The 24,569-nt window shown below is 38.6% G+C and overlaps 2 protein-coding genes across 5 annotated transcripts in view; one reads left to right on the forward strand and one right to left on the reverse strand.

Annotated features, from left to right (window-relative positions):
* The window catches only part of gtf2f2a (general transcription factor IIF, polypeptide 2a), a 112,913-nt gene that overhangs the window by 25,810 nt on the left and 62,534 nt on the right, over positions 1-24,569 (forward strand). Inside the window, exons 4-5 of one of the 2 annotated variants that reach the window (XM_069889635.1) lie at positions 266-410; positions 11,977-12,009. In XM_069889635.1, the coding sequence (XP_069745736.1) occupies positions 266-410; positions 11,977-12,009 (178 nt within the window). The remainder of the gene's footprint in view (positions 1-265; positions 411-11,976; positions 12,010-24,569) is intronic. The other variant, XM_069889636.1, reaches the window with a different exon arrangement.
* Positions 19,057-24,569, reverse strand: part of kctd4 (potassium channel tetramerization domain containing 4) — a 30,629-nt gene continuing 25,116 nt past the window's right edge. For 2 of the 3 annotated variants that reach the window (XM_069889638.1, XM_069889637.1), the window contains 3 exons: positions 23,483-23,570; positions 20,417-21,277; positions 19,057-19,367 (listed from right to left, as the gene is read on the reverse strand). In XM_069889638.1, coding sequence (XP_069745739.1) covers positions 20,455-21,225 — 771 coding nt within the window. In that variant the 5' untranslated portion in view covers positions 21,226-21,277; positions 23,483-23,570 and the 3' untranslated portion in view covers positions 19,057-19,367; positions 20,417-20,454. The remainder of the gene's footprint in view (positions 19,368-20,416; positions 21,278-23,482; positions 23,571-24,569) is intronic. The other variant, XM_069889640.1, reaches the window with a different exon arrangement.

Here is a 24,569-nt window from a genome sequence, read left to right on the forward strand (position 1 = left end):
ACAAAAAAAAAGCCTCAATTAAAATTGTGAGTGCATTGAGTGTTTGAGTCAAGGGACTACATTTTGAATACCGTATTTTTACAAACCAGGTATCGCCCCTGCATGTTATATACATGTGTGCGTCATATGAAAATATTTTTACACCATTTATGATTTTCTGTGCATTATATGAGTGTGCATGTTTTGTGTGTGTGCTTGCTATATGAGTGAAAATATGATAGTTTTGAAGTTCCTTCAGCTGACTTGGCTACTTTCATCCATTCAGGTTTCATTCACTCTAAGCGAAGAACTTGCATGTATCCAAAATGCCAGTGGGAAAGGTGCACCAATAAGTGCACCCAGAGAGCATCCATTCACCATGCAGAGTGTTGGAGGTCAGACGTTATCAGTTTTTACAGAAGGACCATCAGGTGGGCCTACTAAAATGTATATAATATATATACCCAGTGCCTCAGTTGTGTTATTAATATTATCTGATGAAAAATTGTGCTTGTCCTCTCTGTGATATTTTATATTAAAAATCTCTATCCTGGGATCAATACTCAGTGAGCACTCGTCCTGGTCCCAACTTGGAGTACCTTGATGAGGTTTGGCATACTTTAAAACTCTTTCTTTCGGAAGGTGGAACAAACATTTTGAATGTTATTGGTCACGATGACTGTATTGGACAAATCCCAGAAATGACTTTGCTTACATTATTCTGAAAATAAAAAGTACATGCTTTTCAATTCTTAGTTACAGCATGTCTGACTGAGCTTACACCAATTAACCACCACATATTAACACTAATGCTAAAAAATCCTCTTTTATTCTCCCCACATTCCCACCAACTCCCCCACATTCACCTACAAACTACAGGAAATTTAATGGCCAATTAATCTACCAACCTAGATAGTTTAGGAAATGGGAGGTATCCGGAGAACCCAGAGGGTCAAGGCAGTCACAAGGAAAACGTGCGGGTCAACGCAGACAGTGCCCAAGGTCAGGATTGAACCCAGATTGCTGGAGTTGTGAGGCAGCAGCTATTTTTGCTGTGCCACTGTCTCCCTTTCTTTACAGCCATATAAAGCATTCCTGATTTAAACCAGAAAACTGCCAAATCAAATAATAATTTTTTTATTCAATGTCAACTTTTACTGCTCACAATTGGCCTAAGGGAAAAACAAAAGAACTACAGTTGCTGAAGGTATGAGATAAAAATAAAAAAAATCTACAAACATTCAGCAGGTACCTACCGGGGACAAACATTACCTAAGTTGATGGAAGGAGAAGGAAAGAAAAGAATGGACTCAGTAGAATTTCTGGTGTATTTTTGTTGAATGACAACATTGTCTGACGGGTTTAATGCAACCTAGATTGTATACCTAAAATGGATGAGGGGGGGGTGGGGGGAGAAAAAGTCACTGTATATGTGTGAAAAAGAAAAAGTGTATATCATGGCTAATGTGATTTATGGTGTGAAAAATAAAAAATTTAAAAAAAACATTCAGCAGGTTGTGCAGAGTCTGTGGAAAGAGAAAATGGAGTTAATGGTCAAAAATTCTTTGTCAGAACTGGGAAAGAGAGCTGATGGGCACAAGGGGAAGGATGGAATGGGCAATGGGAATATCTTTGATAAGATAAGCCCAGTGTTGCTCTGGAATAAATTGTAAATATGATCAACTGATTGATGGGTTAATGGGGTTTTTTTTTTCGAAACTTTATTTATTAATTTTAACATATGAAGAAAATAAGTAATTCACGTACAGAAAAAATACAAAATAAAGTAATTCAAGTACAAAGTAACATAGTTAATACAATACCAATCTCGGCATCTCCCCCTAACAACTAAAAACTAAGACTAAAAAAAAAACGATTTTTAACCCCGAAACCCCCCCTCCCCACCCCCACGATAAAGAGTGAAGAATTAATACCATTAGTATAATAAAAACATAAAAAATATATATCTTAAAAAAAAGATCGATATATATAAAAAAAACAAAAAATAATAATTAAGTATTAATTATTAATCCAAAAAAAATTTATTATATAAGAATATATATGAAAAAACAAAAACAAAAAGAACTTAAATGGAAAAAAAACAACTAATAATAAAAAGAACTAAAAAAAAGAAAAAAAAAGAAAACATATATAGAAAAAATATATAATAAAAAAAGTTTAAAAAAAATGATTAATTCAAACTTATTTAAATTGCATATAATCAATAAATGGGTCCACTTTAACTCATAAAAAGACATCTTATCTTGTATAGAAAAAGATATTCTTTCCATAACCAAACAAAACTTCATCTCTGAATACCACCTGGGTTAATGGGGGTTTTTAAGGAGAAAGAATCTAGTTGTTTATTCATGAGAGCTGAGAAATTAGGACAATTAAAGAGTGAGAACTCAGTCAAAGGAATGCAAAATCTGTAATGTGAGGGAAGTGCCATGGAAGGAGAGAGAAAAGCTGGGCAAATATCAGGGAATATGTAGTCCATTCTGATCGAACTGAGTACTACCACCTTCAATAAGATTCAACATCAGACATACCTTTTTCTGCCCTCCTTTATTTATCATTCTTACCATGCTTACACAGTAAAGAGGATATATCGTTTCTCCAGGACCATGGAGCATATTTACGTAAATATGTTAGAAGGGAAGTTAAACACATTGAAATATTAAAATATTAATACGTATACAGTAAAAGACCATGGTACACTGTCCACACTGTTCTGGAAATTCAGGAGCCTGATGGGTTGGGGGAAAAAACTGTTGCCCAATCTGGACGTAATGACCTGAGTGCTTCGGTACCTCCTACCAGATGGCAGAAGGGAGAACAGTTTACATGAGGGGTGTGTGAAGTCCTTCACAATGTTTATTGCCTTTCGCCTGCATCGAGTGTTGTAAAGGTCCTTCATGGTAGGAAGAGAGCTCCCAATGATCTTTTCCACTGACTTCACTATCTGCAGATTCTTGCGGTCTAAGGTGGTACAGCTTCCAAACCAGGCAATGAAGTTGCACAGGATGCTCTCAATACATATAGAATATACTGAGGATGGAGGGTGGGAGATGAACTTTCCTCAGCCTTCTCAGGAAGTAGAGGCACTGCTGAGCTTTCTTGGCTATAGAGCTAGTGTTAAGGGACCAGGTAAGATTCTCCAACAAGTGTACTCCAAGGAACTTAATACCCTTGATTACCTCATTGGTCAATGGCCAGTGGATTACCTCATTGGTCAATGGCCTCCTAAAATCGACAACCATGTATTTTCTCTTAATGTTCAGATACAGGTTGTTGGCTCTGCACCAGTCTGTTAGCAACTGCATCTCATCTCTGTATGTTAACTCCTCATTCTTACTAATAAGGCCCACCACGGTCATGTGGTTCGAGCTGTGTTTAGTTGCATAGTTGTGGATCAGCAGAGTGAACAAAAGTGGGCTAATCACGCAGCCCTGGGGAGCCCCTGTACTCAATGTGATGGTCTTAGAAGTGCTGTTACTGATCTGGACTGCTTGAGGTCTCCCTGACAGGAAGTCAAGAATCCAATTGCAGAGGGAGGTGCTCTCTGGTCAGCTCTTTTATCTCAACCAACCACTTCCTTTCTTACAACAATGGGATGACAGAAATGCAGCAGCTGAGCTTTCAAATCTTTCCTTCTCACTGTCATGTAATTCAGTCTTTCCACATGATTAGTTTGCTCTTCCTTTGCTCTCGTGCACTTGCATTCAACATATCCACATGGTCTTCTCTACACTGGAAAAACTCTACACATACTAGATGACTGCTTTGTGAAGCACCTGAGCTTCATGCTCTCTCTCTCTCTCTCTCTCTCTCTCTCTCTCTCTCTCTCTCTCTCTCTCTCTCTCTCTCTCTCTCTCTCCCTCTCTCTCTCTCTCCCTCTTTCTCTCTCTCTCTCTCTCTCTCTCTCTAGCTTCCTGCACAGAGATGCCCAATTAAAGATTTAGAAACAGCATCTCATTTTTCCTCAGGGCACACTGCAATATTTTTTATTCGTTCAAGGGATATGGGCTTTGCAGGCAGAACAATCCTGTATTATGTAGCAATTTCATTCCTTATATGTAGTCCCATACAATAATGCCATTCATTTCACAGTTTTTATGAACAAAGGACCAATTTTTTTTTCTTTCTCTTTCTCTCTCTCTCTCTCTCTCCTCCTCCCCACCCCGATCAGATGAACTGATTTGTTTATTATCACATGGAGAAATAAAATAGCAGTGTCGAGTCTAATATTACAGAGAAAGATTTCTGTTAAAACAATGCAAGAACAGCATCATTTTACTAATGGGCAGTCTATTCAATACTCCGTAAACAGCTGGGATTGGTCTTTTAAAATATTGGCTGCTCTCTTGAGGCAGCGGGAAGTACAGACTGAATCGATGGTGGGGATGGAGTAAAACCAGAAATAAGCAGATTTATAAGACTTTATAAAATTTATAAGACAAAATGAAAGAATTGATGGTGTGGATGGTGGTTTACATGATTCACAATCTGCAAATTCATGTGGTCTTGGGCAGAGCATTTTTCAGACTGGATACTTCCTGTGATACATCATTAAAATTTGGTACGGATATTGTAGATGATTTAAAATTCTTTCGGGTTCTGTGGAAGTAGAAGTTTTGTTGTGCTTTCTTTGCCATAGCATCAGGAGAAATTGTTGGTGATACTTGCACCTAAAATCCTAAAGCTCTCATGTATCTCCATCTGACCACTGATGATACAGACCAAGGCATATGCTGCACCAAGTTATCACCAGGGTAACTCTGACTAACCAATTCCCTTTTTTCTTATCCTTCCACTCTCCTTGCAATATAATACTAATTACAGTATAGCCTTCTAGTAATGACCTCAAAAATTAATTCTATTTCTCCTCCATAGACATTGTCTGATTTGCTGAATGATCACAGCAGTTTCTGTTTTTAATCTAACAAATATGTTTTGCTTGATTTTTTTTTATTCCCCCACATTTCAAACACCACAGCCTGGTTTCATATGTCTGTACATCACAGTTTCGGTGCTGCATATTTTGAGCATTTAAATTCCATGTGAAGGTAATGAACAATTGACTCAGTGAAGCCAATGAAATATACTGCATTCCCTTGGCGGGAAATAATTTGATTTGAAAAGTATTTTCAAATGTCAAAAAATAATCAAAACCAAGTGTTGTTTTGAGGTTTAGCAGAATTCAAGGTTCCTTTATCAATTAATAATACTGAAAATGTAATATTACACAGCATTTTCTTTTGCCTGCCTTAAGGCAGACATGGTTGCCATTAGTAGTGCCCAGTGCCCCTTATGGTAAGAGAAGAGAAAGTCAAATTACTTACCTCTTTTTGTGATGTTATTTTCTTAATGGATTCCTCTAACCAGGTTTACAATGAAACTATCTTGATAGATGTACAGTTGATACATTACCTTTATGCTGAAGCAAATACCTAATTACAGTGTCTCATGTTAATACAGTTTTATTACGTGGGAACTAATAATTTTTTTTAAAAGTAGCAGAAAGTGCACAGTGTGTAAGATTTCTCAGGTATTACTTGACGCTGCACATGAGGAAAGGTGGAAATTGATGGATTTGTGACGGAGAGGATAAGTAGCCAGTAGTTTAGCTTGGTCGGAGAATGCCAGTGGGCAGGAGGTAGAAGGGGAGGGTCAGACAATAATAGTGTGGAGGGGGGGAAATGTCAGAATAACAGTGATGATCGGTGAATGTCAGTGCGGGGGGAGTCTGAGAACACCAATGGGGGCCAGAAAATGCACATTTACTTCCAGTCCTCATTTTTATTTTGAGGACCTTTAGGCAGTGCAATTTCCTTTATCATTTTTTTTTGTGCCACCTTTCAGGTATTTTTGAAAATTAGGTTAACCATATTCACAGTTTATCCTCTTTGTTGCTGCTTTTATAGACTTCGACAAGCAAGGTTAAGCCTGACTGCCTTTAAGAAATATGAAGTAACCATCTCACACTACACTCTGGATTGTTTCTACGATGTAACTTCTGATCATTGCAATTTTTCCTGCTCTCTTTGTAATCTCTTGCAGGTATCACTCTACACCAGGGGTTCCCAACCTTTTTGTTCCTCTGTACCCCTTGGGCATTTTTATAGGTTCCCGTGTACCCCTAAAAATTAAGGAGAAAAAAAACACCACATTGTGCAATCTGACTGCAGATTACAACACCATGTATTGTACAATAATGGTTATTCTCCATTCTCTCAGACCCAATGTACCCCCTGAAAAGTGCAAATGTACCACTGGGGGTACATGTACCCAGGTTGGGAACCCCTGCTCTACACCATATTTTCATTTCTCCACATTGCTTTGTGATATTTATAATGTCAGGATGTGCTGGAGAAAAAAAACTTTGGTTGACTACTTTGATATATGGCCTCTTGTATAACTGGAGTTCTGAACTCAACAATATTCTCATCCTCTTGTCCATGTGGCTCAGTTATCAGAGATTGATTTGCACTCCAATTTGTTGGTGCCTTTCAAAAGAACAGGAAAAAGGTCATGTTTAAATTCACAGATATTTCCCCCAAAGTCTGGACCTCAATAACTCCAGAGTATCATGTGTGCAAATTACTATTCAAATGTGATGCATCTTTCCTTGGGTTGTTGATAATTATCATGGCCTTTCTATTTTTGGATATTATATTGGAATGTAATTACTACAAGCAGCAAAGCCCATCTTTTAAACTCCTGATGATGTTACAAAATGAAGACTTTAGGGAATCTACCTGCTCTACCTTGGACCACTGTATCCTAAAGCAAAGCCCTTTAGATTCCTTCTTCTTGGTCCATTGCATTACAATTATCGCTCTCCAAAAACTTTGGAGATTATTTAGTTACAGGATATTTCACAATCTTCTGAACCATTTTCTCAAGCAGATGATATTTGAAACGTGTTTAACACTGAGGATTAACACCTGACATCTTCAACAGTTTCTTGCATCATAACCCAAGAAAAATATCACACTTAAGTACAGCAGGTTTGAAAAACAAAACATTAAGGCTTCAACATATGTGCAAGAGTACTGTTGTGATTGACTCCTGCTCTCTATCCGAGGTACCTGCACTGCATTAATTCCTGCTGTCATAATCATAGTGCATGCAGATTTAGTGTATTATTCAGAAGAGTACTGGTGTAATGTGGTCAGCTAAAACAGCGCAGACCCAAGCTGTGGGCTTCCACTGGCAATTGTCTTGCTAGGCTTGTGGGTTTTTTTTGGAGCTAGATGAGAAAATTCACTGATAAACAACAGCCCACTTGTACGTAAGACAAACTGGCAAGCTCATCATATTATTTGTAGCTATACACTATACCCATGTTTTTAATCACTTCCAGGTTTGTTTTTTCTTTCCAATTTCTTCTTTGCTGGCTTCCAGAGAAATGATGCAGAACTTTTGGCTGAAAAATCCAAACGCCTGCTTTGCCATGATCCCTTTATTTATTCACTTTCACTTGCATAATCTCTATAAAGAATGGAGTTCAAAATCCTTGACTCTGAATTCAAATTTTTTTTTATTTTTTTTTTGCCTTGGTTCAACTGTTCTCCAGTTCTAAACTTTATCTTGCTCCCTTAGATCCTCTGTCTCTGACCTGGATTCTCCTCTTTCCACTGAGTAATCAGCGGCACGTGTAAGCCATTTGAATTCTCTGCCCCAGAATTCCTCTGCCTCATCAATGTTAAAAGTTTCTCAAAATATTATTTTGGTCTCGCTTTCAGTCATCTATGTCAAGGATGGAGAGTTAGTTATAAGAAGTGACTCACTAAGAGGTGTTGTTTTCCTTGCCACAAGAACAATTAAGGTGTGTGAAAAAATCTGTTTCCCTTGGTAGAAAGCTTTAAAAGTAGATAACATGGTTATAATTAGTAAAAGAGTTAGTGGAAAACCAAAGAAAATCCCTTCAGCCAGAGAACGTTGAGGGTCTGAAACTCATTGCCAGAAAAGGGCAGAAGATGACATCACCATCGTAGGCAGGATCTTCAACAACAACAAGGAAGAGTACAGAAGGGAGATTGAGGGACTTGCAATGTGATGCCAGGCCCACAACCTCTCCCTTAGTGCAGGCAGGACCAAGCAGCTGATTATAACTTTCCAGAGGAGTGGAGCTCACTCCCCAATCTGCATCAATGGTGATGAGGGGGAGAGAGTAGATAGCTTTTTAGTTTCAAAACAGTAAATATTTCCAGTAACTTGTTTGAGTCCACTCACGTCCATAAAATGGCCAAGAAAACACACCAATGCCTCTACTTTTTTTTAAGCATGTCTCTTGCATCTATTAACAACTTCCACAGTTGCACCATGGAAAGCACTTATTATGGTGCATCACTGCATGACATGCGAAATGTTCCACCCATCACCCCGAGAAACTTCAGTGTGTGAACATGGGGCAGACCATCACACCCACGCATCCTTGCACTCCATTACCCTGAAAACTACTGTTATCTTTGAAAAGCAGCCAACATATTAAAAGACTTGTACTACCCTCTCCAGTCAAGAAGAAGATTTATAAGTATGAGATTCTATTGATATTTGCCATCTCTCTGAAAGAAAGTTTGTGATGAGGGTGGAATATAAATGTAAACCATCTCTGAACTCAGAAAAGTAAAAATCTGCAGGTGTTTGAAATATAAACAGGAAATAGGAGAAATAAACCATCTATGGAGAGAATAACCAAATTAATACAGAATGCATTTCAGAATGATGATCTTCCACCTGATGTAGAAAAAGTTCGAAATCAAATCTGTTTCAAGTTGTGGAGAAGAGGGAAGGGTGCAGAGAGCAAAATCAATGTCTGCTATATTGAGACTGAGAGAGATTAAATAAGATGCTGAGATAAGAGGATGAATCCTTGTAAATTAAAGCTAAACTATCTGGAGGAAGTGTAAATCCCGGACAGATAGATTGATTATGGGAATTAAGGGATATGGAGTGAGTACAGGAAGGTGGTGCTGAGAGTGAAGATTAGCTATTATCTTTTTGAATGCCAGAACAGGCACAATGGGATTAATGACCTGCTCCTGCTTCAATTTTTTAATTTCTTGTGTTATAAGGAGATGCATGAGAACAGAAGAGAGGGGAAAAAGCAGAACTGTGGAATACAAAACTGCAATGTCAAAAATCTGAGGTAAAACAATACTCTGGAAATAATCAGCAGGTAGCATCCCATGCAGAGAGAGGAAGAGCTGAATTGACATTATAGGTTGATGATCTTTCATCAAAAAATGAGCCATTTCTGATTATCCGGAATTATTGCATTCAATGTTGAGTCTTGAGGGCTGTAACATTTCTGGTTGGAAGATGAGATGAGCTTCATTGCAGCAGTGTAGGAGGTTGAAGAAAGAGGTTTAACTGAGATGAAGAATTAAAGTGACAGGCAACTGAAAGCCCAGGGCAATTTCTGAGTGAGGTGTTCTACATAACTGTCTTCCAATCTGCATTTGGTGTTTCCAATGCGGAGGAAAACATATCATGAGCATCCAATGTAGTACTCTAAATTGGAAGTAGTGCAAGTGAATCTGGGAGTGAATGCAGTGCACTAAATTGAAAATAATAGAACTGGCTCTTTCTTGTGTCTTTGCCCTGTCACTGGACTCTATGGTGACTGGGAATCTGATGCAGTGGCTTCCAACCTCCTGCTTGTCTCAGACTTCTGCATTTCAATACATAGGCACAGGAATCAGAGAAGAGGTGAACAGGGACCAGAGTTACTGATGGCAAAGTCCCATGCAGACCATTAGGTAAAGAGAAGTAACACAAAAGCTGCAGATGCTGGAATCTTGAGTAGATAAAGAATTGCTGGAGGAACTCAGTAGGTCGGACAGCATCCATGCGTAGAAATGGTCATTCATCATTTCTGGTCTGAACACATTATCAGGGCTAAGATAAAATTCATATATTAAGGAAGAAAGAAGTTGAGGGAGGGGGCTAGATGTGATAGAGTCCAGGACAGAAAATGTGGGAGGTGGAGAGGCAAGTAGAGGAAGGAACTATTGGGGAGGGAGGTGGAAAAAGAAAAGTTATAGGGGGGAACAAAAGTAAGGAGTAAGTAAAGAGATGAAATCAGTGAAGTCAGATTGGGGAGGGTGTTACCTAAAATGGACGAATCAATGTTCATGCTGTTAGATTTTGGGCTGTGCAGTAATATGTTGTATTGGGTTAGGCACCAGATTTAGTTTTATTTATTTATGTAGAGAAGGTTATGCTGTTAAGACCCTGCCACAGCTGTCGTGTATACTTTGTCATTTCCATTCTCATCCAGAGTCTACACTGGGCTCGGGAAATTGCTTTTAGTGGGTCGTATCTGCTCCTTGTATAATATAACTTTTGTTTTGAAAGCCACTTGTTTTGGTGAATGTCTATTGCTGCTGGGTTTTGGGGTCCTTTGGGCTCGTAACACATATCTGCTGCTTTTGTGTTTCTCGCAAGGTTGCATGGTGTTTATTTTCATTCACAACTTCTCAAGATGATCTAAGCGATATCCAGACGTAGATTAGTGAAAGTTGTGTCACATTAGGGCTGCATGGCAGTGCTCTTCTAACTAGGAAAACTTAATCAACTCCTATCCAGTGCCAGAACTTTCACTAGCAATACCCTGACCAGAAACTCAAGTGAACAAGCCACTTAAGTCCTGTGTATGAATAGATTAAAGGCTGAATGTTTCTATGAAAAATGTTTCAACCTATATTTGTAGGGCCTCACTGCTATTTCTCATCCATAAGTCAACTATCTATTATATCCATGCTGTACAAGTGTTATGTGGGGCAGTTGGGTAACTGTGTGGGGACACACTCTTCTGCTCTAAAACTCAGTGGCGAGGGTGTTGGCGGCAGCCTACCTGCCCGGGTGGGGCACAGTCCCACTATCGTAGTCTTGGACAGTGGAGTTGAGGGGAGTGCTGGTGGTGGCTTATCTGCCAGGCGGACTTAAACCTCCGTCATTCCTCCGACATAGGAGCTGAAGGTGTTGCTTTTATTACATAGAGAGTCACTAGCCAGTCACTGGACGCTAGTGACGCTTGATGCACTCGAGAGACATGGGCGGAGGTGGGTCCGAGAGTGAGTGATGACCACGAGCGTATGGGGGCACAGCACCTCACAAGGAGGGGCCATGCCTGCGAATGGTCCCCCTTGGCGCTGACCGTGATGCAGCGTGCACTATCTATAAGAAGCTCTGCAACAAATTTCCTTGGCTTCTTTGGTCCCAACAACCACAAAAATTTCTTGTGGGGTAAATGTAGGTGTTCCTTCATCAATGCAGGTCAAAATTCCAGAACTTCCTCCTTATCTGTTCTGTGAGATTATATTCATGTGATAGTATAGATCTATCACCAATGTATATAGTGTATATAGTTACAGTATCTAGACTGTGCTTACAGCGATTGGCTGAGAGCTAAGCCACGCCTACTGTCTAGGCCTTAAAGGGTTGTGTCCCTAGCCAGGTCAGATCATTCCGGACTGGTCGGCCACCTGTGAAGAGCTCCTGTCTTTTGCTAATAAAAGCCTTGGTTTGAATCAACAAGTCTTTGGTTTTTTCGACGAGCTCTACAGTTCACTAACTGGATGGAGAGGATTCACTACATCCTTAAGGAATATAGGGATGATAAGGTGTCTTTTCAGTGATCCCATATCAAAAATTCAAACAAATTTAAATAAACATGAAGTTTGCAGAACCTCCATCTATAGTTGACATACATTTAAATCAGACTTCTGAAGATTCAAACTGTGCTTAAAAGACTAATGTGAGTCCAGTATTTACAGTATATAAAATCTCTTGTGATTATATTTTAAACATTTTTTCAAGGCATTCAGTTCATAGGAACCAGACAGGATTTTAAATTTATAAAATAATTGTAAGACAATTGCTAAATTTTGTATTTTGAAATAGTTTCCTTTTTTTAGAATTAATTTCTTGTATATTTTTCTTATCAAAGGATGAATATTACAGACATTTTTTTATCTTGTGTAGGTCAGTCAGAAGAGAAATCTGATGTCAGCAATGGTAAGTGTCATGTGATATAATAAATATTTGATCGTTTCACTGTCTGAAAATAAACCATCAACAAAGGTAGAGTAGTTGTCATGTGGCTTTTTAAAAAATCTGCTCCAAGTTTTGTATATAGGAACTCAAGAAGGTGATCAATGTTGTGATAAGGAAATTCTTAAAGTACGTTTGTACCAAAAGCAGCCTGATTTGCCAAAAGACTTCAAGTTAAATGTAACTATAATCAGTTTTCCACAAGCTATTTTGTTATCTCTGTTGGGCTAGACGACAGGGAGGTTTTGCTGGAGTTTCAATTGTGCACATAATCGCAGCCAATTTGGTCCTATTTGATGGAGACCTGAAGCAGATTGATTGCATCAACTCATTAGTGGTCACCCATTGAAGAAGACCTGCAGTGGATTGCTTGCCTAGACTTTTGTTAAGGTAGTCTATTATGTGTAGGGTGATTTTAATCATTTGTTAAGTAAGATGGTTCTGATAGTTGCCCATTCAGAGCCAGCTCTTCAGCGCTTGACGTCCTGTTTTGCGGAAACTGCCAAAATGTTTGGCCTGGAAGTCAGCCTGAAGAAAACTGAGGTCCTCCATCAGCCAGCTCCCCACCATGACTACCAGCCCTCCCACATCTCCATCGGGCACACAAAACTCAAAACGGTCAACCAGTTTACCTATCTCAGCTGCACCATTTCATCGGATGCAAGGATCGACAACGAGATAGACAACAGACTCGCCAAGGCAAATGGCGCCTTTGGAAGACTACACAAAAGAGTCTGGAAAAACAACCAACTGAAAAACCTCACAAAGATTAGCGTGTACAGAGCCGTTGTCATACCCACACTCCTGTTCGGCTCCGAATCATGGGTCCTCTACCGGCATCACCTACGGCTCCTAGAACGTTTCCACCAGCGTTGTCTCCGCTCCATCCTCAACATTCATTGGAGCGACTTCATCCCTAACATCGAAGTACTCGAGATGGCAGAGGCCGACAGCATCGAATCCACGCTGCTGAAGATCCAACTGCGCTGGGCAGATCACGTCTCCAGAATGGAGGTCCATCGCCTTCCCAAGATCGTGTTATATGGCGAGCTCTCCACTTGCCACTGTGTCAGAGGTGCACCATAGAAGAGGTACAAGGACTGCCTAAAGAAATCTCTTGGTACCTGCCACATTGACCACCTCCAGTGGGCTGATATCGCCTCAAACCGTGCATCTTGGCGCCTCACAGTTTGGCGGGCAGCAACCTCCTTTGAAGAAGACCGCAGAGCCCACCTCACTGACAAAAGACAAAGGAGGAAAAACCCAACACCCAACCCCAACCCACCAATTTTCCCCTGCAACCGCTGCAACCGTGTCTGCCTGTCCCGCATCGGACTTGTCAGCCACAAACGAGTCTGCAGCTGGCATGGACATTACCCCTCCATAAATTTTCGTCTGCGAAGCCAAGCCAAAGAAGAAAAGAAGAAGTAAGATGGTAACATCTAGTTGGAACAGGAGAAAAGTATCTTTAGAAATTAAAGTTGGAAATTATGATTTTTTTTTGCTATTTGTTTAAATTCTTATCTGGAAGTTGAGTTTTGAGCTAACATATACTTATTACCTAGCTGAATGTGCCCTGCATGGAAAGCTTGGGTAATTTCATGCAGGCTTTTACTTTACATTTCTAACAGTGACACTTGCGCATACTGATTAAGGCAGAATTCAACAAGATCTTGAATTTGTATATCTCAAATGTTTCAAAGTGTTGTATTTCCAAATAACTTATTTTGAAAAGGAATGACTTGTTATGTATTAAAACTAATTTGGAAAGCAAATCATATTGATCAAATGGTCATTTAGTGACGGTTAAGGGATATATTTTGGGGAAAAATGTTACCCGTTTGATTTTTGAACAGTGATCTTTTAATGCTTTGTTCTGACATGTGTCAGAAGAAGAAATGTATTGCATTGAATGCTTATTTTAATTTTCTTCTTCATCCATGCATTTGCCAAAGTATCCTTTTCTTGTGAATAGAAGAGTAGATTATTATTTAAATAGTGAAAAACTGCAGCATGCTGTAGTGCAGAAGGACTTGGGAGTGCTTGTGCATGAATTGCAAAAAGTTGGGTTGCAGGTACAACAGGATATTAAGAAGGCAAATGGAACGTTGGCCTTCAACGCTAAAGGAATTGAATTCAAGAGCAGGAAGGACATGCTGCAACTGTACAAGGTACTGGTAAGCCCACACCTGGAGTACTGTGTGCAGTTCTGGCCTCCTTACTTGAGGAAGGATATACTGACCTTGGAGACAGTCCAGTGGAGATTCACCAGATTGATCCCGGAGATGAGGGGGTTGACCTACGAGGAGAGACTAAATTACCTGGAATTTTACTCAATCGAATTCAGAAGAATGAGAGGAGATATTATAGAAACATAAAATTATGAAAGGGATAGATAATCTGTGGAATTCTCTGCCCAGGGAATCAGTTTGAAGCTACTTCATTAAACATATTTAAGGTTCAGTTAGATGGATTTTTGCATAAAAAGGGAATTAAGGGAAATGAGGAAAAGGCAGGGAGATGGAGTTGAGTCAATGATCGGAACAGCCATGATCTTATTGAATGGCAGAGCAGGCTCCTGTTCCTATTTCTTACATTTTTATGAATGTTCTGTCAGAAACATTGAAAACCGAATGGAGATAAATTACAGATATAGGCAGAGAAATTGCTGATGGAATATAATCCAGATAGTGGGAAGTCAAATGTAAGGGAATGCATGCAATTAATGTCAGGACTGAAGCATTGATGTGCAGAGGGATCTTGGGTTTTAGGCCCATAGCTCATTTGGAAAGTGACCAGGCAAGTAGATAGGGTAGTAAAGAAGGCATAGAGTATACTTGGCTTAATTGAACAGGACATTGAGTACAAAAGAAAGGAAATCCTGTTGCAGCTATAGAAAATTTAGGTTTGGCCACACTTGGAATACTGTGGACAATTCTGGTCACCCCATTATAGGAAGGATATGGAAGGTTTGGAAAGGGTATAGAATAAGTGTACCATGATGTTGCCTGGTTTAGAGGATATGAGCAATGAGGAGAAATTGGACAAACAAGATGAGAGGCAACCGGATAAAAGTTCAGAAAATTATGAGAGGCATTGATAGAGTTGATTTTCAGAATCTTTTCTGAAGTGTAAAGGTGTTACATGGAGTGAACCTGAGTTTAAAGTGAGGGACAGCAAGGTTAAGGGATTTATGCAGAAAGTGCGAAAAGCTGAGACAGGCTGCCAGGAGTAGTCATGGAAGCAGGTACTACAATAATGCTTAATAGGTTTCTAGGCAGACACATGAACAAGAATGGGATGGAGGGATATCTATCCAGTACAAGCAGCAGAATCTTAGTTTCGTTTGGGCATCATGTTTGGCACATGCTGTTTCTGTGTTGCACTGTTCTTTGTTTCTCTTCCTGATGATGGAGCCTAGTCTATTGAGTATTTCCACCATTTTCTGTTTATATATTAGATTTCTTGTCTATGCAGTTTTTTGATTTTCACTATTATTCTTTTCCTATAATTATTGTTGGGCTAATGATGGTTCTTTTATTAATTCAACACCTTTAAACTAACTCAATTTTTTGACAGATTGTTATATTTTATATTGTATATAGATATGTTTTAAAAGGAGATAAAGTGTAGGGTTTTTTTAATAGTTGGGACACACAAAGATACAAACACTTCAAAACATGTCTCATTTAAAATGCTGGAGCACTGTTCATTCCAAACAGTCTGAGTGCCTTTGCAAAAACTTTGAAGAATGCCTATAAGTAGATGTTAATTGGACATGCTGTGGAGTGATGGATTATTGTTTTCGAAAACAACAAATGAATGAACTCGGAAGATTAGATTCGGTGCCACAATCTGTCTGAATGCAGTTTGCTGTTCTAGGAAGGTGATGTAGTTTTGCAAGAAGAGAGAGTCAAACTGGCTTTTCTCTGAGAGAGAGAGTCAAATGGGCTTTTCTCTGAGAGAGAGTCAAACGGATAGGGATCCTTTGGCTTGCAAAAACAGAATTGACCTACCTTAGCTTTGATTCTTTATAAATTTACGGTTTGAAATTATTGACCACTTTAATGATTTATGGGAGAGAGAAATATGTAGGATTTGTTCTGATATGCTCTAATGAAAAGGTGCCATCGATAAATTGAATGAAGCAACCTCCTAGGACACCTGATTTTGCAATGTTCTTTAACCTTGGTTCCCTTTTTCAATTATGCATTTCTCCAAGGTTTACATTCCTACCAATACTTGCTTTTCACCTCCATTGTCCTTTCAATGAGTCCCCACTCCCATGCTTGCTTTCCACTTTCCTGTGATGTATCATGACTCTTTTATTTCAGCCACAGAACAAATTATATCTATTGCTGATTCAGCAAGCTAAGAAGCTGGCATTTGATATCCTTCCATATGGTTTTGAAGCAGCATTTTTGTGGCTTATGACAAATCTTAAATATTTTCACTGGCATTATGTTTCAGTGTGTACCCATCTCCTTAACTTTGCCTCACTTAATTGATTTTTTAAAAAATTATATTGATGTCATTAAATTATCAAAATAAGAATGTGCAAGCTTGGAGAAACTTTGTCTTTAAAATATTAGACAGATTGTCAAGAACATTAAAATAGAAGTCTGATCAGGCTATCGACATGATATTTGACTCCTGAGGTAGCGTTCAACCCCATAATCTTCCCCCGAAAATCTATTGATTACTGTCATGAGATGACTGTACCAAAAAGAATGATGAAGGAATCAGAGATGAGGTGACCTATGTATGTGGAGGAAGAAGGGAATAAAACTGTAATGTACAAATGCTCCCTACTCACATTTTTCAGCAATATATTCCATGTACCATATCTTCACTCATTCACCTGGTATCTCTTTACTCACTTGAGGCTTGTTTGAATCCTCCTCACAATCCATATTGCCACTGACCTAATATCATCCTCAAGCATGTTACACATGATTACTTGATCTCATTCTGGACGGATTGTGATTCTAATTAATGCTGGAATGACTTAAAATGACAGTTGAAAACTGCGTCATTTACTGAATTCTTGAACCCACCCACATTGCCCTCTGCATTCCTGGGGTCTTAGCAAACGTCTATCTCCCCTGGCAGATGATGCACTTCATGAATTTATCCTTTCTCTCTTTCAAGTTGTCATGTTTTAGTAAATATAGTTTTACAGTTTCATACTGAGTATCAGAAACTTGATCTGCTGACATGCACTGGCTCTCAATAAAGCTTTGGAGTATTTTTTTTATGCAGGGGAAGAATCTTGACAGCTTATTTCCCTTTGTTGTAAATGGTTGGTTATTAGGTGAATGAGGCTAAGGGATTCAATCTCTTGGGCATCAGAATGTAATTTGTCTGCAATCTGCATGAACATTTCCCATTGGAGGCAGATAAAAGAGTAAAGAGTGGTATGTCCAAGTTTTCAGAAAACAAACTTGAGACTCCTTTGAAGTGATATGTCTTGGAAAGATGTACCCTGTCTAAATCACTTAGAATTTTATATACCTCAATCATTTGGAGAAAAGTTACTGAAATACAATCGCTGTACTTCTGTATACATATTTGGCTTAGCACTGGAAGTGGTTTAAATTCATTTAATATGTGTTTTGCACATTAAATGATGTGAACATTATAATTCAAATTATAAAGGCAAATGAATAACAGAAGGGCTTTAATGTAAGAAAAAGTGAGGTGATTTCTTGAGTGTGAACATCAATGAAAGAAACCTATTTAGTTGGACCAAGCAATGAAATGCAGAATGACAGGAATGGAGTTTAGAAAACAAAGTCCAGATCAACTGGCACCAATCCACTTACCGAAGATTCGCTATACAAATGGAAGTACATAAGAAACAAAGTAATGAAGATGGTGGGGAAATTACTAGGTATAGGGATGTGGAGAAATTGGACAAATTCCTTGTGCCTGAATTGTTTTGGTAGTGAATTGGAACAATGGGCCTGGAGGATGAACTGCAGACATGTTAGTTTGACATCTGGTGGTTGGATACTGATAGATTAAATCAATCAAGATGCATTTCACAAACATTTCTTGGACTAGTTGACCTTGTATTGAATGTGCCCAGAAGTATTGAACTGCACGTTTTACAAACATTTCTACGTCTGATTCCACCTGCATTGAATTCGTCCATCGTTATTGAATGAAGATCTACCGGGACCAATGCCTGAAGAGGGTGCACAAAATCAGTGAACCAGTGCGGACTCAAAGGGCCAACATGGCCTGTTTCCACTCCGTAAATGGTTATATGGTTATATGTTCCTTCTTAACCTCCTCTCTCCAGTTTCATAACTAAAATCCCAGGCATTATCCCAATGAATCTCCTCTGCACCCCCTCCAACACAATCACATCCTTTCTATTGGGAAGTGATAAGAAATTGATACAATGTTTTATAAAGTTGGAGCATAACTTTGCCAATCTTGTCTTTTTCACCCCAACTAAAGAAGGTAATCTACCTTTTTAGCCATGCAATCTACCTGCGCTGCCACTCTCAAGGATATTTGGAATGGCACATGAATGTTCCTCTTTTTATGAATACTTTCTAGATCCTACCATGCATGGTTTATGTATTAGCTTCATTGGTTCTCCCAAAATTAATCACCTGGACCAAACTCCATCTGTCAGTGGAAGGAAAGTTTGTTTAAGAATACCTTGGTCAGTCAAGATCTATCCTTGACAAAGTCATGCTGGCTATCTCTGATTAATCCCTACCTTTCCAAGTAATCATCAATCCTGTTCCTTAGAATTTCTGTTCTGTTGATGTTAGGCTTTTCTCTTCTGCCTTTCTTGAATTGTCTAATTATATTTGTCAACCTCTAGTCATTTGATGCCCCACTTGTGCTCAGCGAAGGTTTTAGAAACTCATCCAGAGCCCCATGTGTTCAAACCAAACACTTTCTAAATGGTTAGATTTGTTTTATTTTCTGATATTTTAATATTTGCAATTAATGTTAAAAACAAGTTAAAAGTAGGAAAATATTTTTTGATTTAATTCTTTATTTGTAGCCTGTATATGTGAAACACATCCCATGCTTAATATTGCTGCTTATGTACTTAGTTGCATTCAACAAAATATTCCGATATTTGCAATAACTATTAGAATTCATTTGTAGTTCATAATTCATCATATTTTCATGCTAGAAAGTCACATTACCAAGCCATAAAGAACAAGAGATACTTTGAATGTAAAATGCAGTTTTTTTTCTTCCAGTAATTTCTATCTAAGCTATTCTCTTCCCTCCATTGTAGTCTTGATTTTAAAAGCAGATGTTAGATGCAGTGCTGGTCCTCAGTGAAGCTGTCAGAAAATATAGAAGATATAGCTTGTTATCCTTCAGGCAATTTAATCATCCCTCTGATGAATGTTTGGCCTGCTTCCCCACAGAGACATAACTGATAGTTGAAGCTCACTGCTGATAATTGATCATTGCTCTCTTGATGGCTTCAAGTGTAAAATACCACTGATATTTTATTTAGGAAGAAAATAAATTCCTTCCTTGGTAACAAAAGCTGATTTGGGAGTGATTTGAATGCAGGGCTATGCCATGCAGACAAGTCTCATTTGATCTGAGGCAACATATTCAAAGAAAAACTTGAACTTGCTCAGATTATGCCATTATTCTTTCATCAATTCTCATCTGCCTGCAGTAATCAAGAAAAAGAATGAGCCGTCTTTGACTGAATCATCGAGAATCTTGAATATAAAAATGACGTATGAATCATGGCGGTTAAATAAGAACAGCCTCATGTACCAAATTAAATTGTTTTTTTCTTTCTAAGTTCAAATTAATTACTTTAATATAAAGTTTACAGTATAGAGGTAGTTTGGCACACTGGCTGTATCTGCTTGCCCCTGGAGCATTCCAGAGTTACACTGCTACTGGTGAAATCGTGGTCTTATAGCCATTTTATGAACCCTTTTGTAAGAAAGCAGAAATAATTTCGAGATGTATTTACTAAGGTCATAACTTGCATTGTGTTTTCAAAATGGAAGTGTGACAAGAGAACAATATTTTCCCCAAGAATTTCATTTTCAGATATTAAGCAAATGATTTTATATAATTAAAAGATTGTGAAATTATGAAAAAAAATGTTTTTTTTTACTGTTCAGAAAATAACAGCAACACTTAAATAATGTATGCATTGTAGCTTCCTAATCAGCTAAGTAAATAAATTACACATGAAAGTGAGGAGATTATGCAAGATACTTAGGTAAAAATTAAAGAGAGTAATGTAATCAGTGACTAAAATTCAATTTTACAGTTTCATGGTGCCTGACATACTACATCGTTAGGAAAATATATTGTCTAAATATAATAGCATAGCAGATGCAAATAAAAAAATTACCTCAGTGTTTATCACATGGATTACTTGTAAAACTGGATTTACTTAAGAAAATGAAGTGCATCACTCTGAACAATAGATCCCTTGTATCTATCCAAACTGGTTAGCAACTTGAAGTCACTCTTTAAAGCCATCATGATGGCCTCGAACTTTAGAGTGTCCAGTGTGCAAACAAATGTGTTATCTTCCTTGAGAACCAGACGTGCCCCACTTTCAGATTTAATGAAGAACTTAAACTGGATGATATGTGATGAGACGACAAATTCCTCAGGAAATCCATCGAGACGGCTTTTTGACACTTGAATAATGCGGGATTTGATCCTTGCAATGAAATCTGAAGAATTGCAGTAGATTCTGAGACCATGAGAACGATCATGACTGTCAATTATTTCTAGGAATGTAGCCTCTGCTGTCTGTTGAACATTTGCTGACTTGGTTTTCAGAGCCTCTATCAGTGGTTTTATCTGGTAGAATTCTGCTTCCTGTGCTAAAAGTCGAATCTCTTGAAATCCTTCTGGTAAAAGAAGCTCACCATTTCGTAGGAAATTAAGGACATGCCTGAATAGCAAGCCATCACGGTCAATGAAACAGTTCCCATCCGCATCAACAGTGCACTGAATTTTGCCATTTATCAAGGCTTCTGGCAAGGAATCAACATACTTAGTTAAAGTATGTCTCTGCGTTGTATAGAGATAACCACCAACATTAATAGTGATTACAGATGCTTTGTCATTCTTGCCCTTTTGGACGTTTTCTGTCTTGTTATATTTTCCTTCATTGTGAGATTCTTTCTGATTGATCTTCCCTTCCATTCTGGAAACCTTGATGTGCAGTGTCGAGTGTGCTAGTTGTTAGGAGATTCACCTATGTGCAGTATAGAAGAATAATGAAATGGATCAATGACAGGGTTTCATCAGAAGTCAGCAACATTTCACAATGGGTGGTATTTTATCATTGCATGCAATGTATTGGCACTGATGCTGAATTCTGCTCTTCACTCTCTAAAAGCAAGTGGATGAATCATCTCTTGGTGGAAAAAAAGCTGCTTGACTTAATATTTTCCAAACATGATCCAAGGCATTACCATAAATGTACATTTTTGGATGCAGAAGATGCTGCACAAACAACAACCATAAAGACTGAGCAAACAGTGAGTAGCTGGAGGGACTCAGCAGATCAGGCTGCATCCATGGAGACGAATGAAGCCTTGAGAAAGGGTCCTGATCTCAAATGCTAACCGTTTCTCTTCATGGATTCTGCCTCACTTGCTGAGTCTCGCATCTTCACATTGCACAAGATTACAATCTCTGCAATTTTTTATGGTATTCAGGGTAGTTAGGAATTGGCCAAAATACACTCCATAGTTCCTTATGTCCCTCTCATGTGGATTGTTCTGCACCAGAAGAAAATTACGACTGTTACAGATTTTATTTGTCCACTTAAATCACAGGCCCTTTTTACTTGCATTGACTGCTGGCTATAATATTTCCCAAGAGGACATGCTAAAGGACAGAGCTAATTAGTTCTTGAAGTAGACAAATGTTTTAAAGCTTTTGGGCTTTGAGTGACAGTTTAGTTTACGAGCTCATACTCCATTGCTACTCCTGATACTGAGAAAATTAAATCATAAGTTAGCACAGTTTTAATATGACTCATTTCTCAATTGGTGCCAGAAGCTATGGAAAGAATCTTGGAGAATTTAAAAAAATTATTTTTCAGGATCTAGGCATCACTTGGGAGGCTGCATTTATTTCCCATTAATGGTTGTGCTTCAAGGGGTGATGGTGGACTCCCATCTTTTCTTTTGAATATTTTATTTGTGTTTTTCCAAAAAATATACATAGTAACATTTTAAATATACAATATATTAAACTTTTACTCACAAACATAACAAAGCAGTCCCTCCTTCCTTCCCTTCCATGCACAGAGATCTGTTCATTGTCACAGCTTACATCATCATCATGGCCCATCCCTTCACAAGCGAAGATGGACATGGGGCCTTGTAGCTCTTCTGTCCTCACAGAACTTTTGTTCTGTTTTCCATGGAGCTTTAGGCACCATGTTTTGGGGCAAGGACTTGGAGGCAAGTGCTTGCCCATGACAAAAGCCTCCCTCTGGGTCCCACGCCACTGGGCCTGGTGGAGTGTGAGGCACAACAGCCAGAGTGGCGCAGGATTGCCCCGCAGTGGTCTGTTCCAAGACTGTGCTCGTTGGCCGTTGTCCTTACGGATCCTTTGCCCACCGAGTTTGCTGCTGCAAACTGCTAGGGAAACTGTTTCCCATGCTCTGTCACAGCTTACGTATATTAAGTATATATAGTACAGTTGGGGAAACTATGTTTTTGTATATATAATAGTTACTTTTATACCTTTTTTTCCTTATTACTGTATCTGGGCCCCTATGTGGTGGTGGACCACCATTTTGAATGGTGGTGAAGGCACTCCACACTGCTGTTAGGGAGGAAGTTCTATAACTTAGACCTGGTGAAAATGAAGAAATGGTGGTGTTTCTTAATTAGAATTATATACAATTTAAAGGAACCTAAAAGTAGTGGCGTTCCCCGACACCGGCTGCACTCATTTTTTTTTGTAGTAGAGATTATGGTATTGGGACTAGTCATTGGAGTACCTTGGGTGTGTACGGGCAGTGTGTTTGTGGATGATGTACACTTTAGCTACTATGTGTTGGCAGTGAAACAAAACTCCCATCCATTGAAGATATCTTTGTGACTGCCTTAAAAAAGCAACCAACCCATGAAGGATCCCCATCACCCTAGTCACATCTGCTTATCAGTGGTGCCTTTGGATAGCAGGTACAGACACCTGAAGACTCGCACCTCTAATTTCAAGGACAGTTTATTTCTGGGGGATGTCACATGATGCCATAGGATCAACACCTAGGTTCCTGACTCCTTTGGGAATTAGTTTAAAAAGTTTTGAATAAGCATTGTTTCTGTCTTAAAGACGTTTTTAAAGTCTATTTAAACCTTCTTACCTTACTCCAAAAAAAGAAAAAGTAACAGCAATGACCTCTGGAACCCGACAGAAGAAAAAAAACATTGAGGCCTACCTTGATGATGAAACATGGAGCTAGAGCCCATTCTGCCTTCCGACCTGGTGAGTCCTTGGAAGGAACCCCTGCCGGCGCCTCTCAGCTGCTATTACAGAGAGATGGCATTGGTGGGTATCCTGGAAGTGAACCACGCTTGAGCGATTTCTCACGCATGCACAGCTCAACGAAGCCCAAGGCATACTGGGAGTGCAGCAAGTCGGGAACCTCAACTTCGGTACCGAAGGAGGAAGAATTGAGTTCAAGAGGAGGTTCATCGGCTGAAGATGAGGAAGAAGAAGAAGAAGGGATGCAAGAAGAGGAAGTAATGGAAGAAATTAAATTTAATCCTCAGACTAAGACAGAAGAGTTATCTGTAATGATAATGCAGCAGATTAAAGCAATGAAAGGGGAAATGAGAGAAGGATTAAAGAGTGTCAAGTCTGAAATTAAATGAAAGAAGAAACTGATAAGGTGTTGGATGTTGTAAATAAAATGAAGAAATTAGAGAAAATGGAAGAAACAATTACTAGAGTATAGGTTAATGTACAGCATATTGAAGAAAGGGTATCTAATGTAGAAAATACAATTACTCTTTTAATTAGAGTAAGTGAAAATCTTTCTGATAAAGTGGATATTTTTGAGAATATTAGTAGAAGAAATAACTAAAATAGTAGGCCTTTTGGAAGGAAAAGAAGGTCCAGATGCAATTCACTTCTTTCCAGATTGGATTCCTAAAAGTATCCTAAATGAAGATTATTTTAAGAATATGATTGAAACTGAAAGAGCCCATTGGGGTCTGAGACCCAAGCCTCTCCCTAATTTAAAAATCATGTTCTATATTAAGTTTCTGCATTATTAAAACAGAAAGTTCATTCTAAGTCTTACTATGAAAGGAGCAAAGGAATGACAAGATCCTTTGTTATGGAAAGGAGATAGGATCTTATTCTACCCTGATTTGAGTGAAGATTGTTGAGAATAAGGGAAGAATTTAATTCAGCTAAGATAATTCTATATCATAAAAGTTACAAATTTTCATTTGATACCATGCGACTTTGAAGATTTTCATTCCAGGACAACAGAACAGATTTTTTTTACAAATATTGCT

Source organism: Narcine bancroftii, chromosome 7 (genome assembly GCF_036971445.1).
Source record: "Narcine bancroftii isolate sNarBan1 chromosome 7, sNarBan1.hap1, whole genome shotgun sequence".
Lineage (NCBI taxonomy): Eukaryota > Metazoa > Chordata > Chondrichthyes > Torpediniformes > Narcinidae > Narcine > Narcine bancroftii.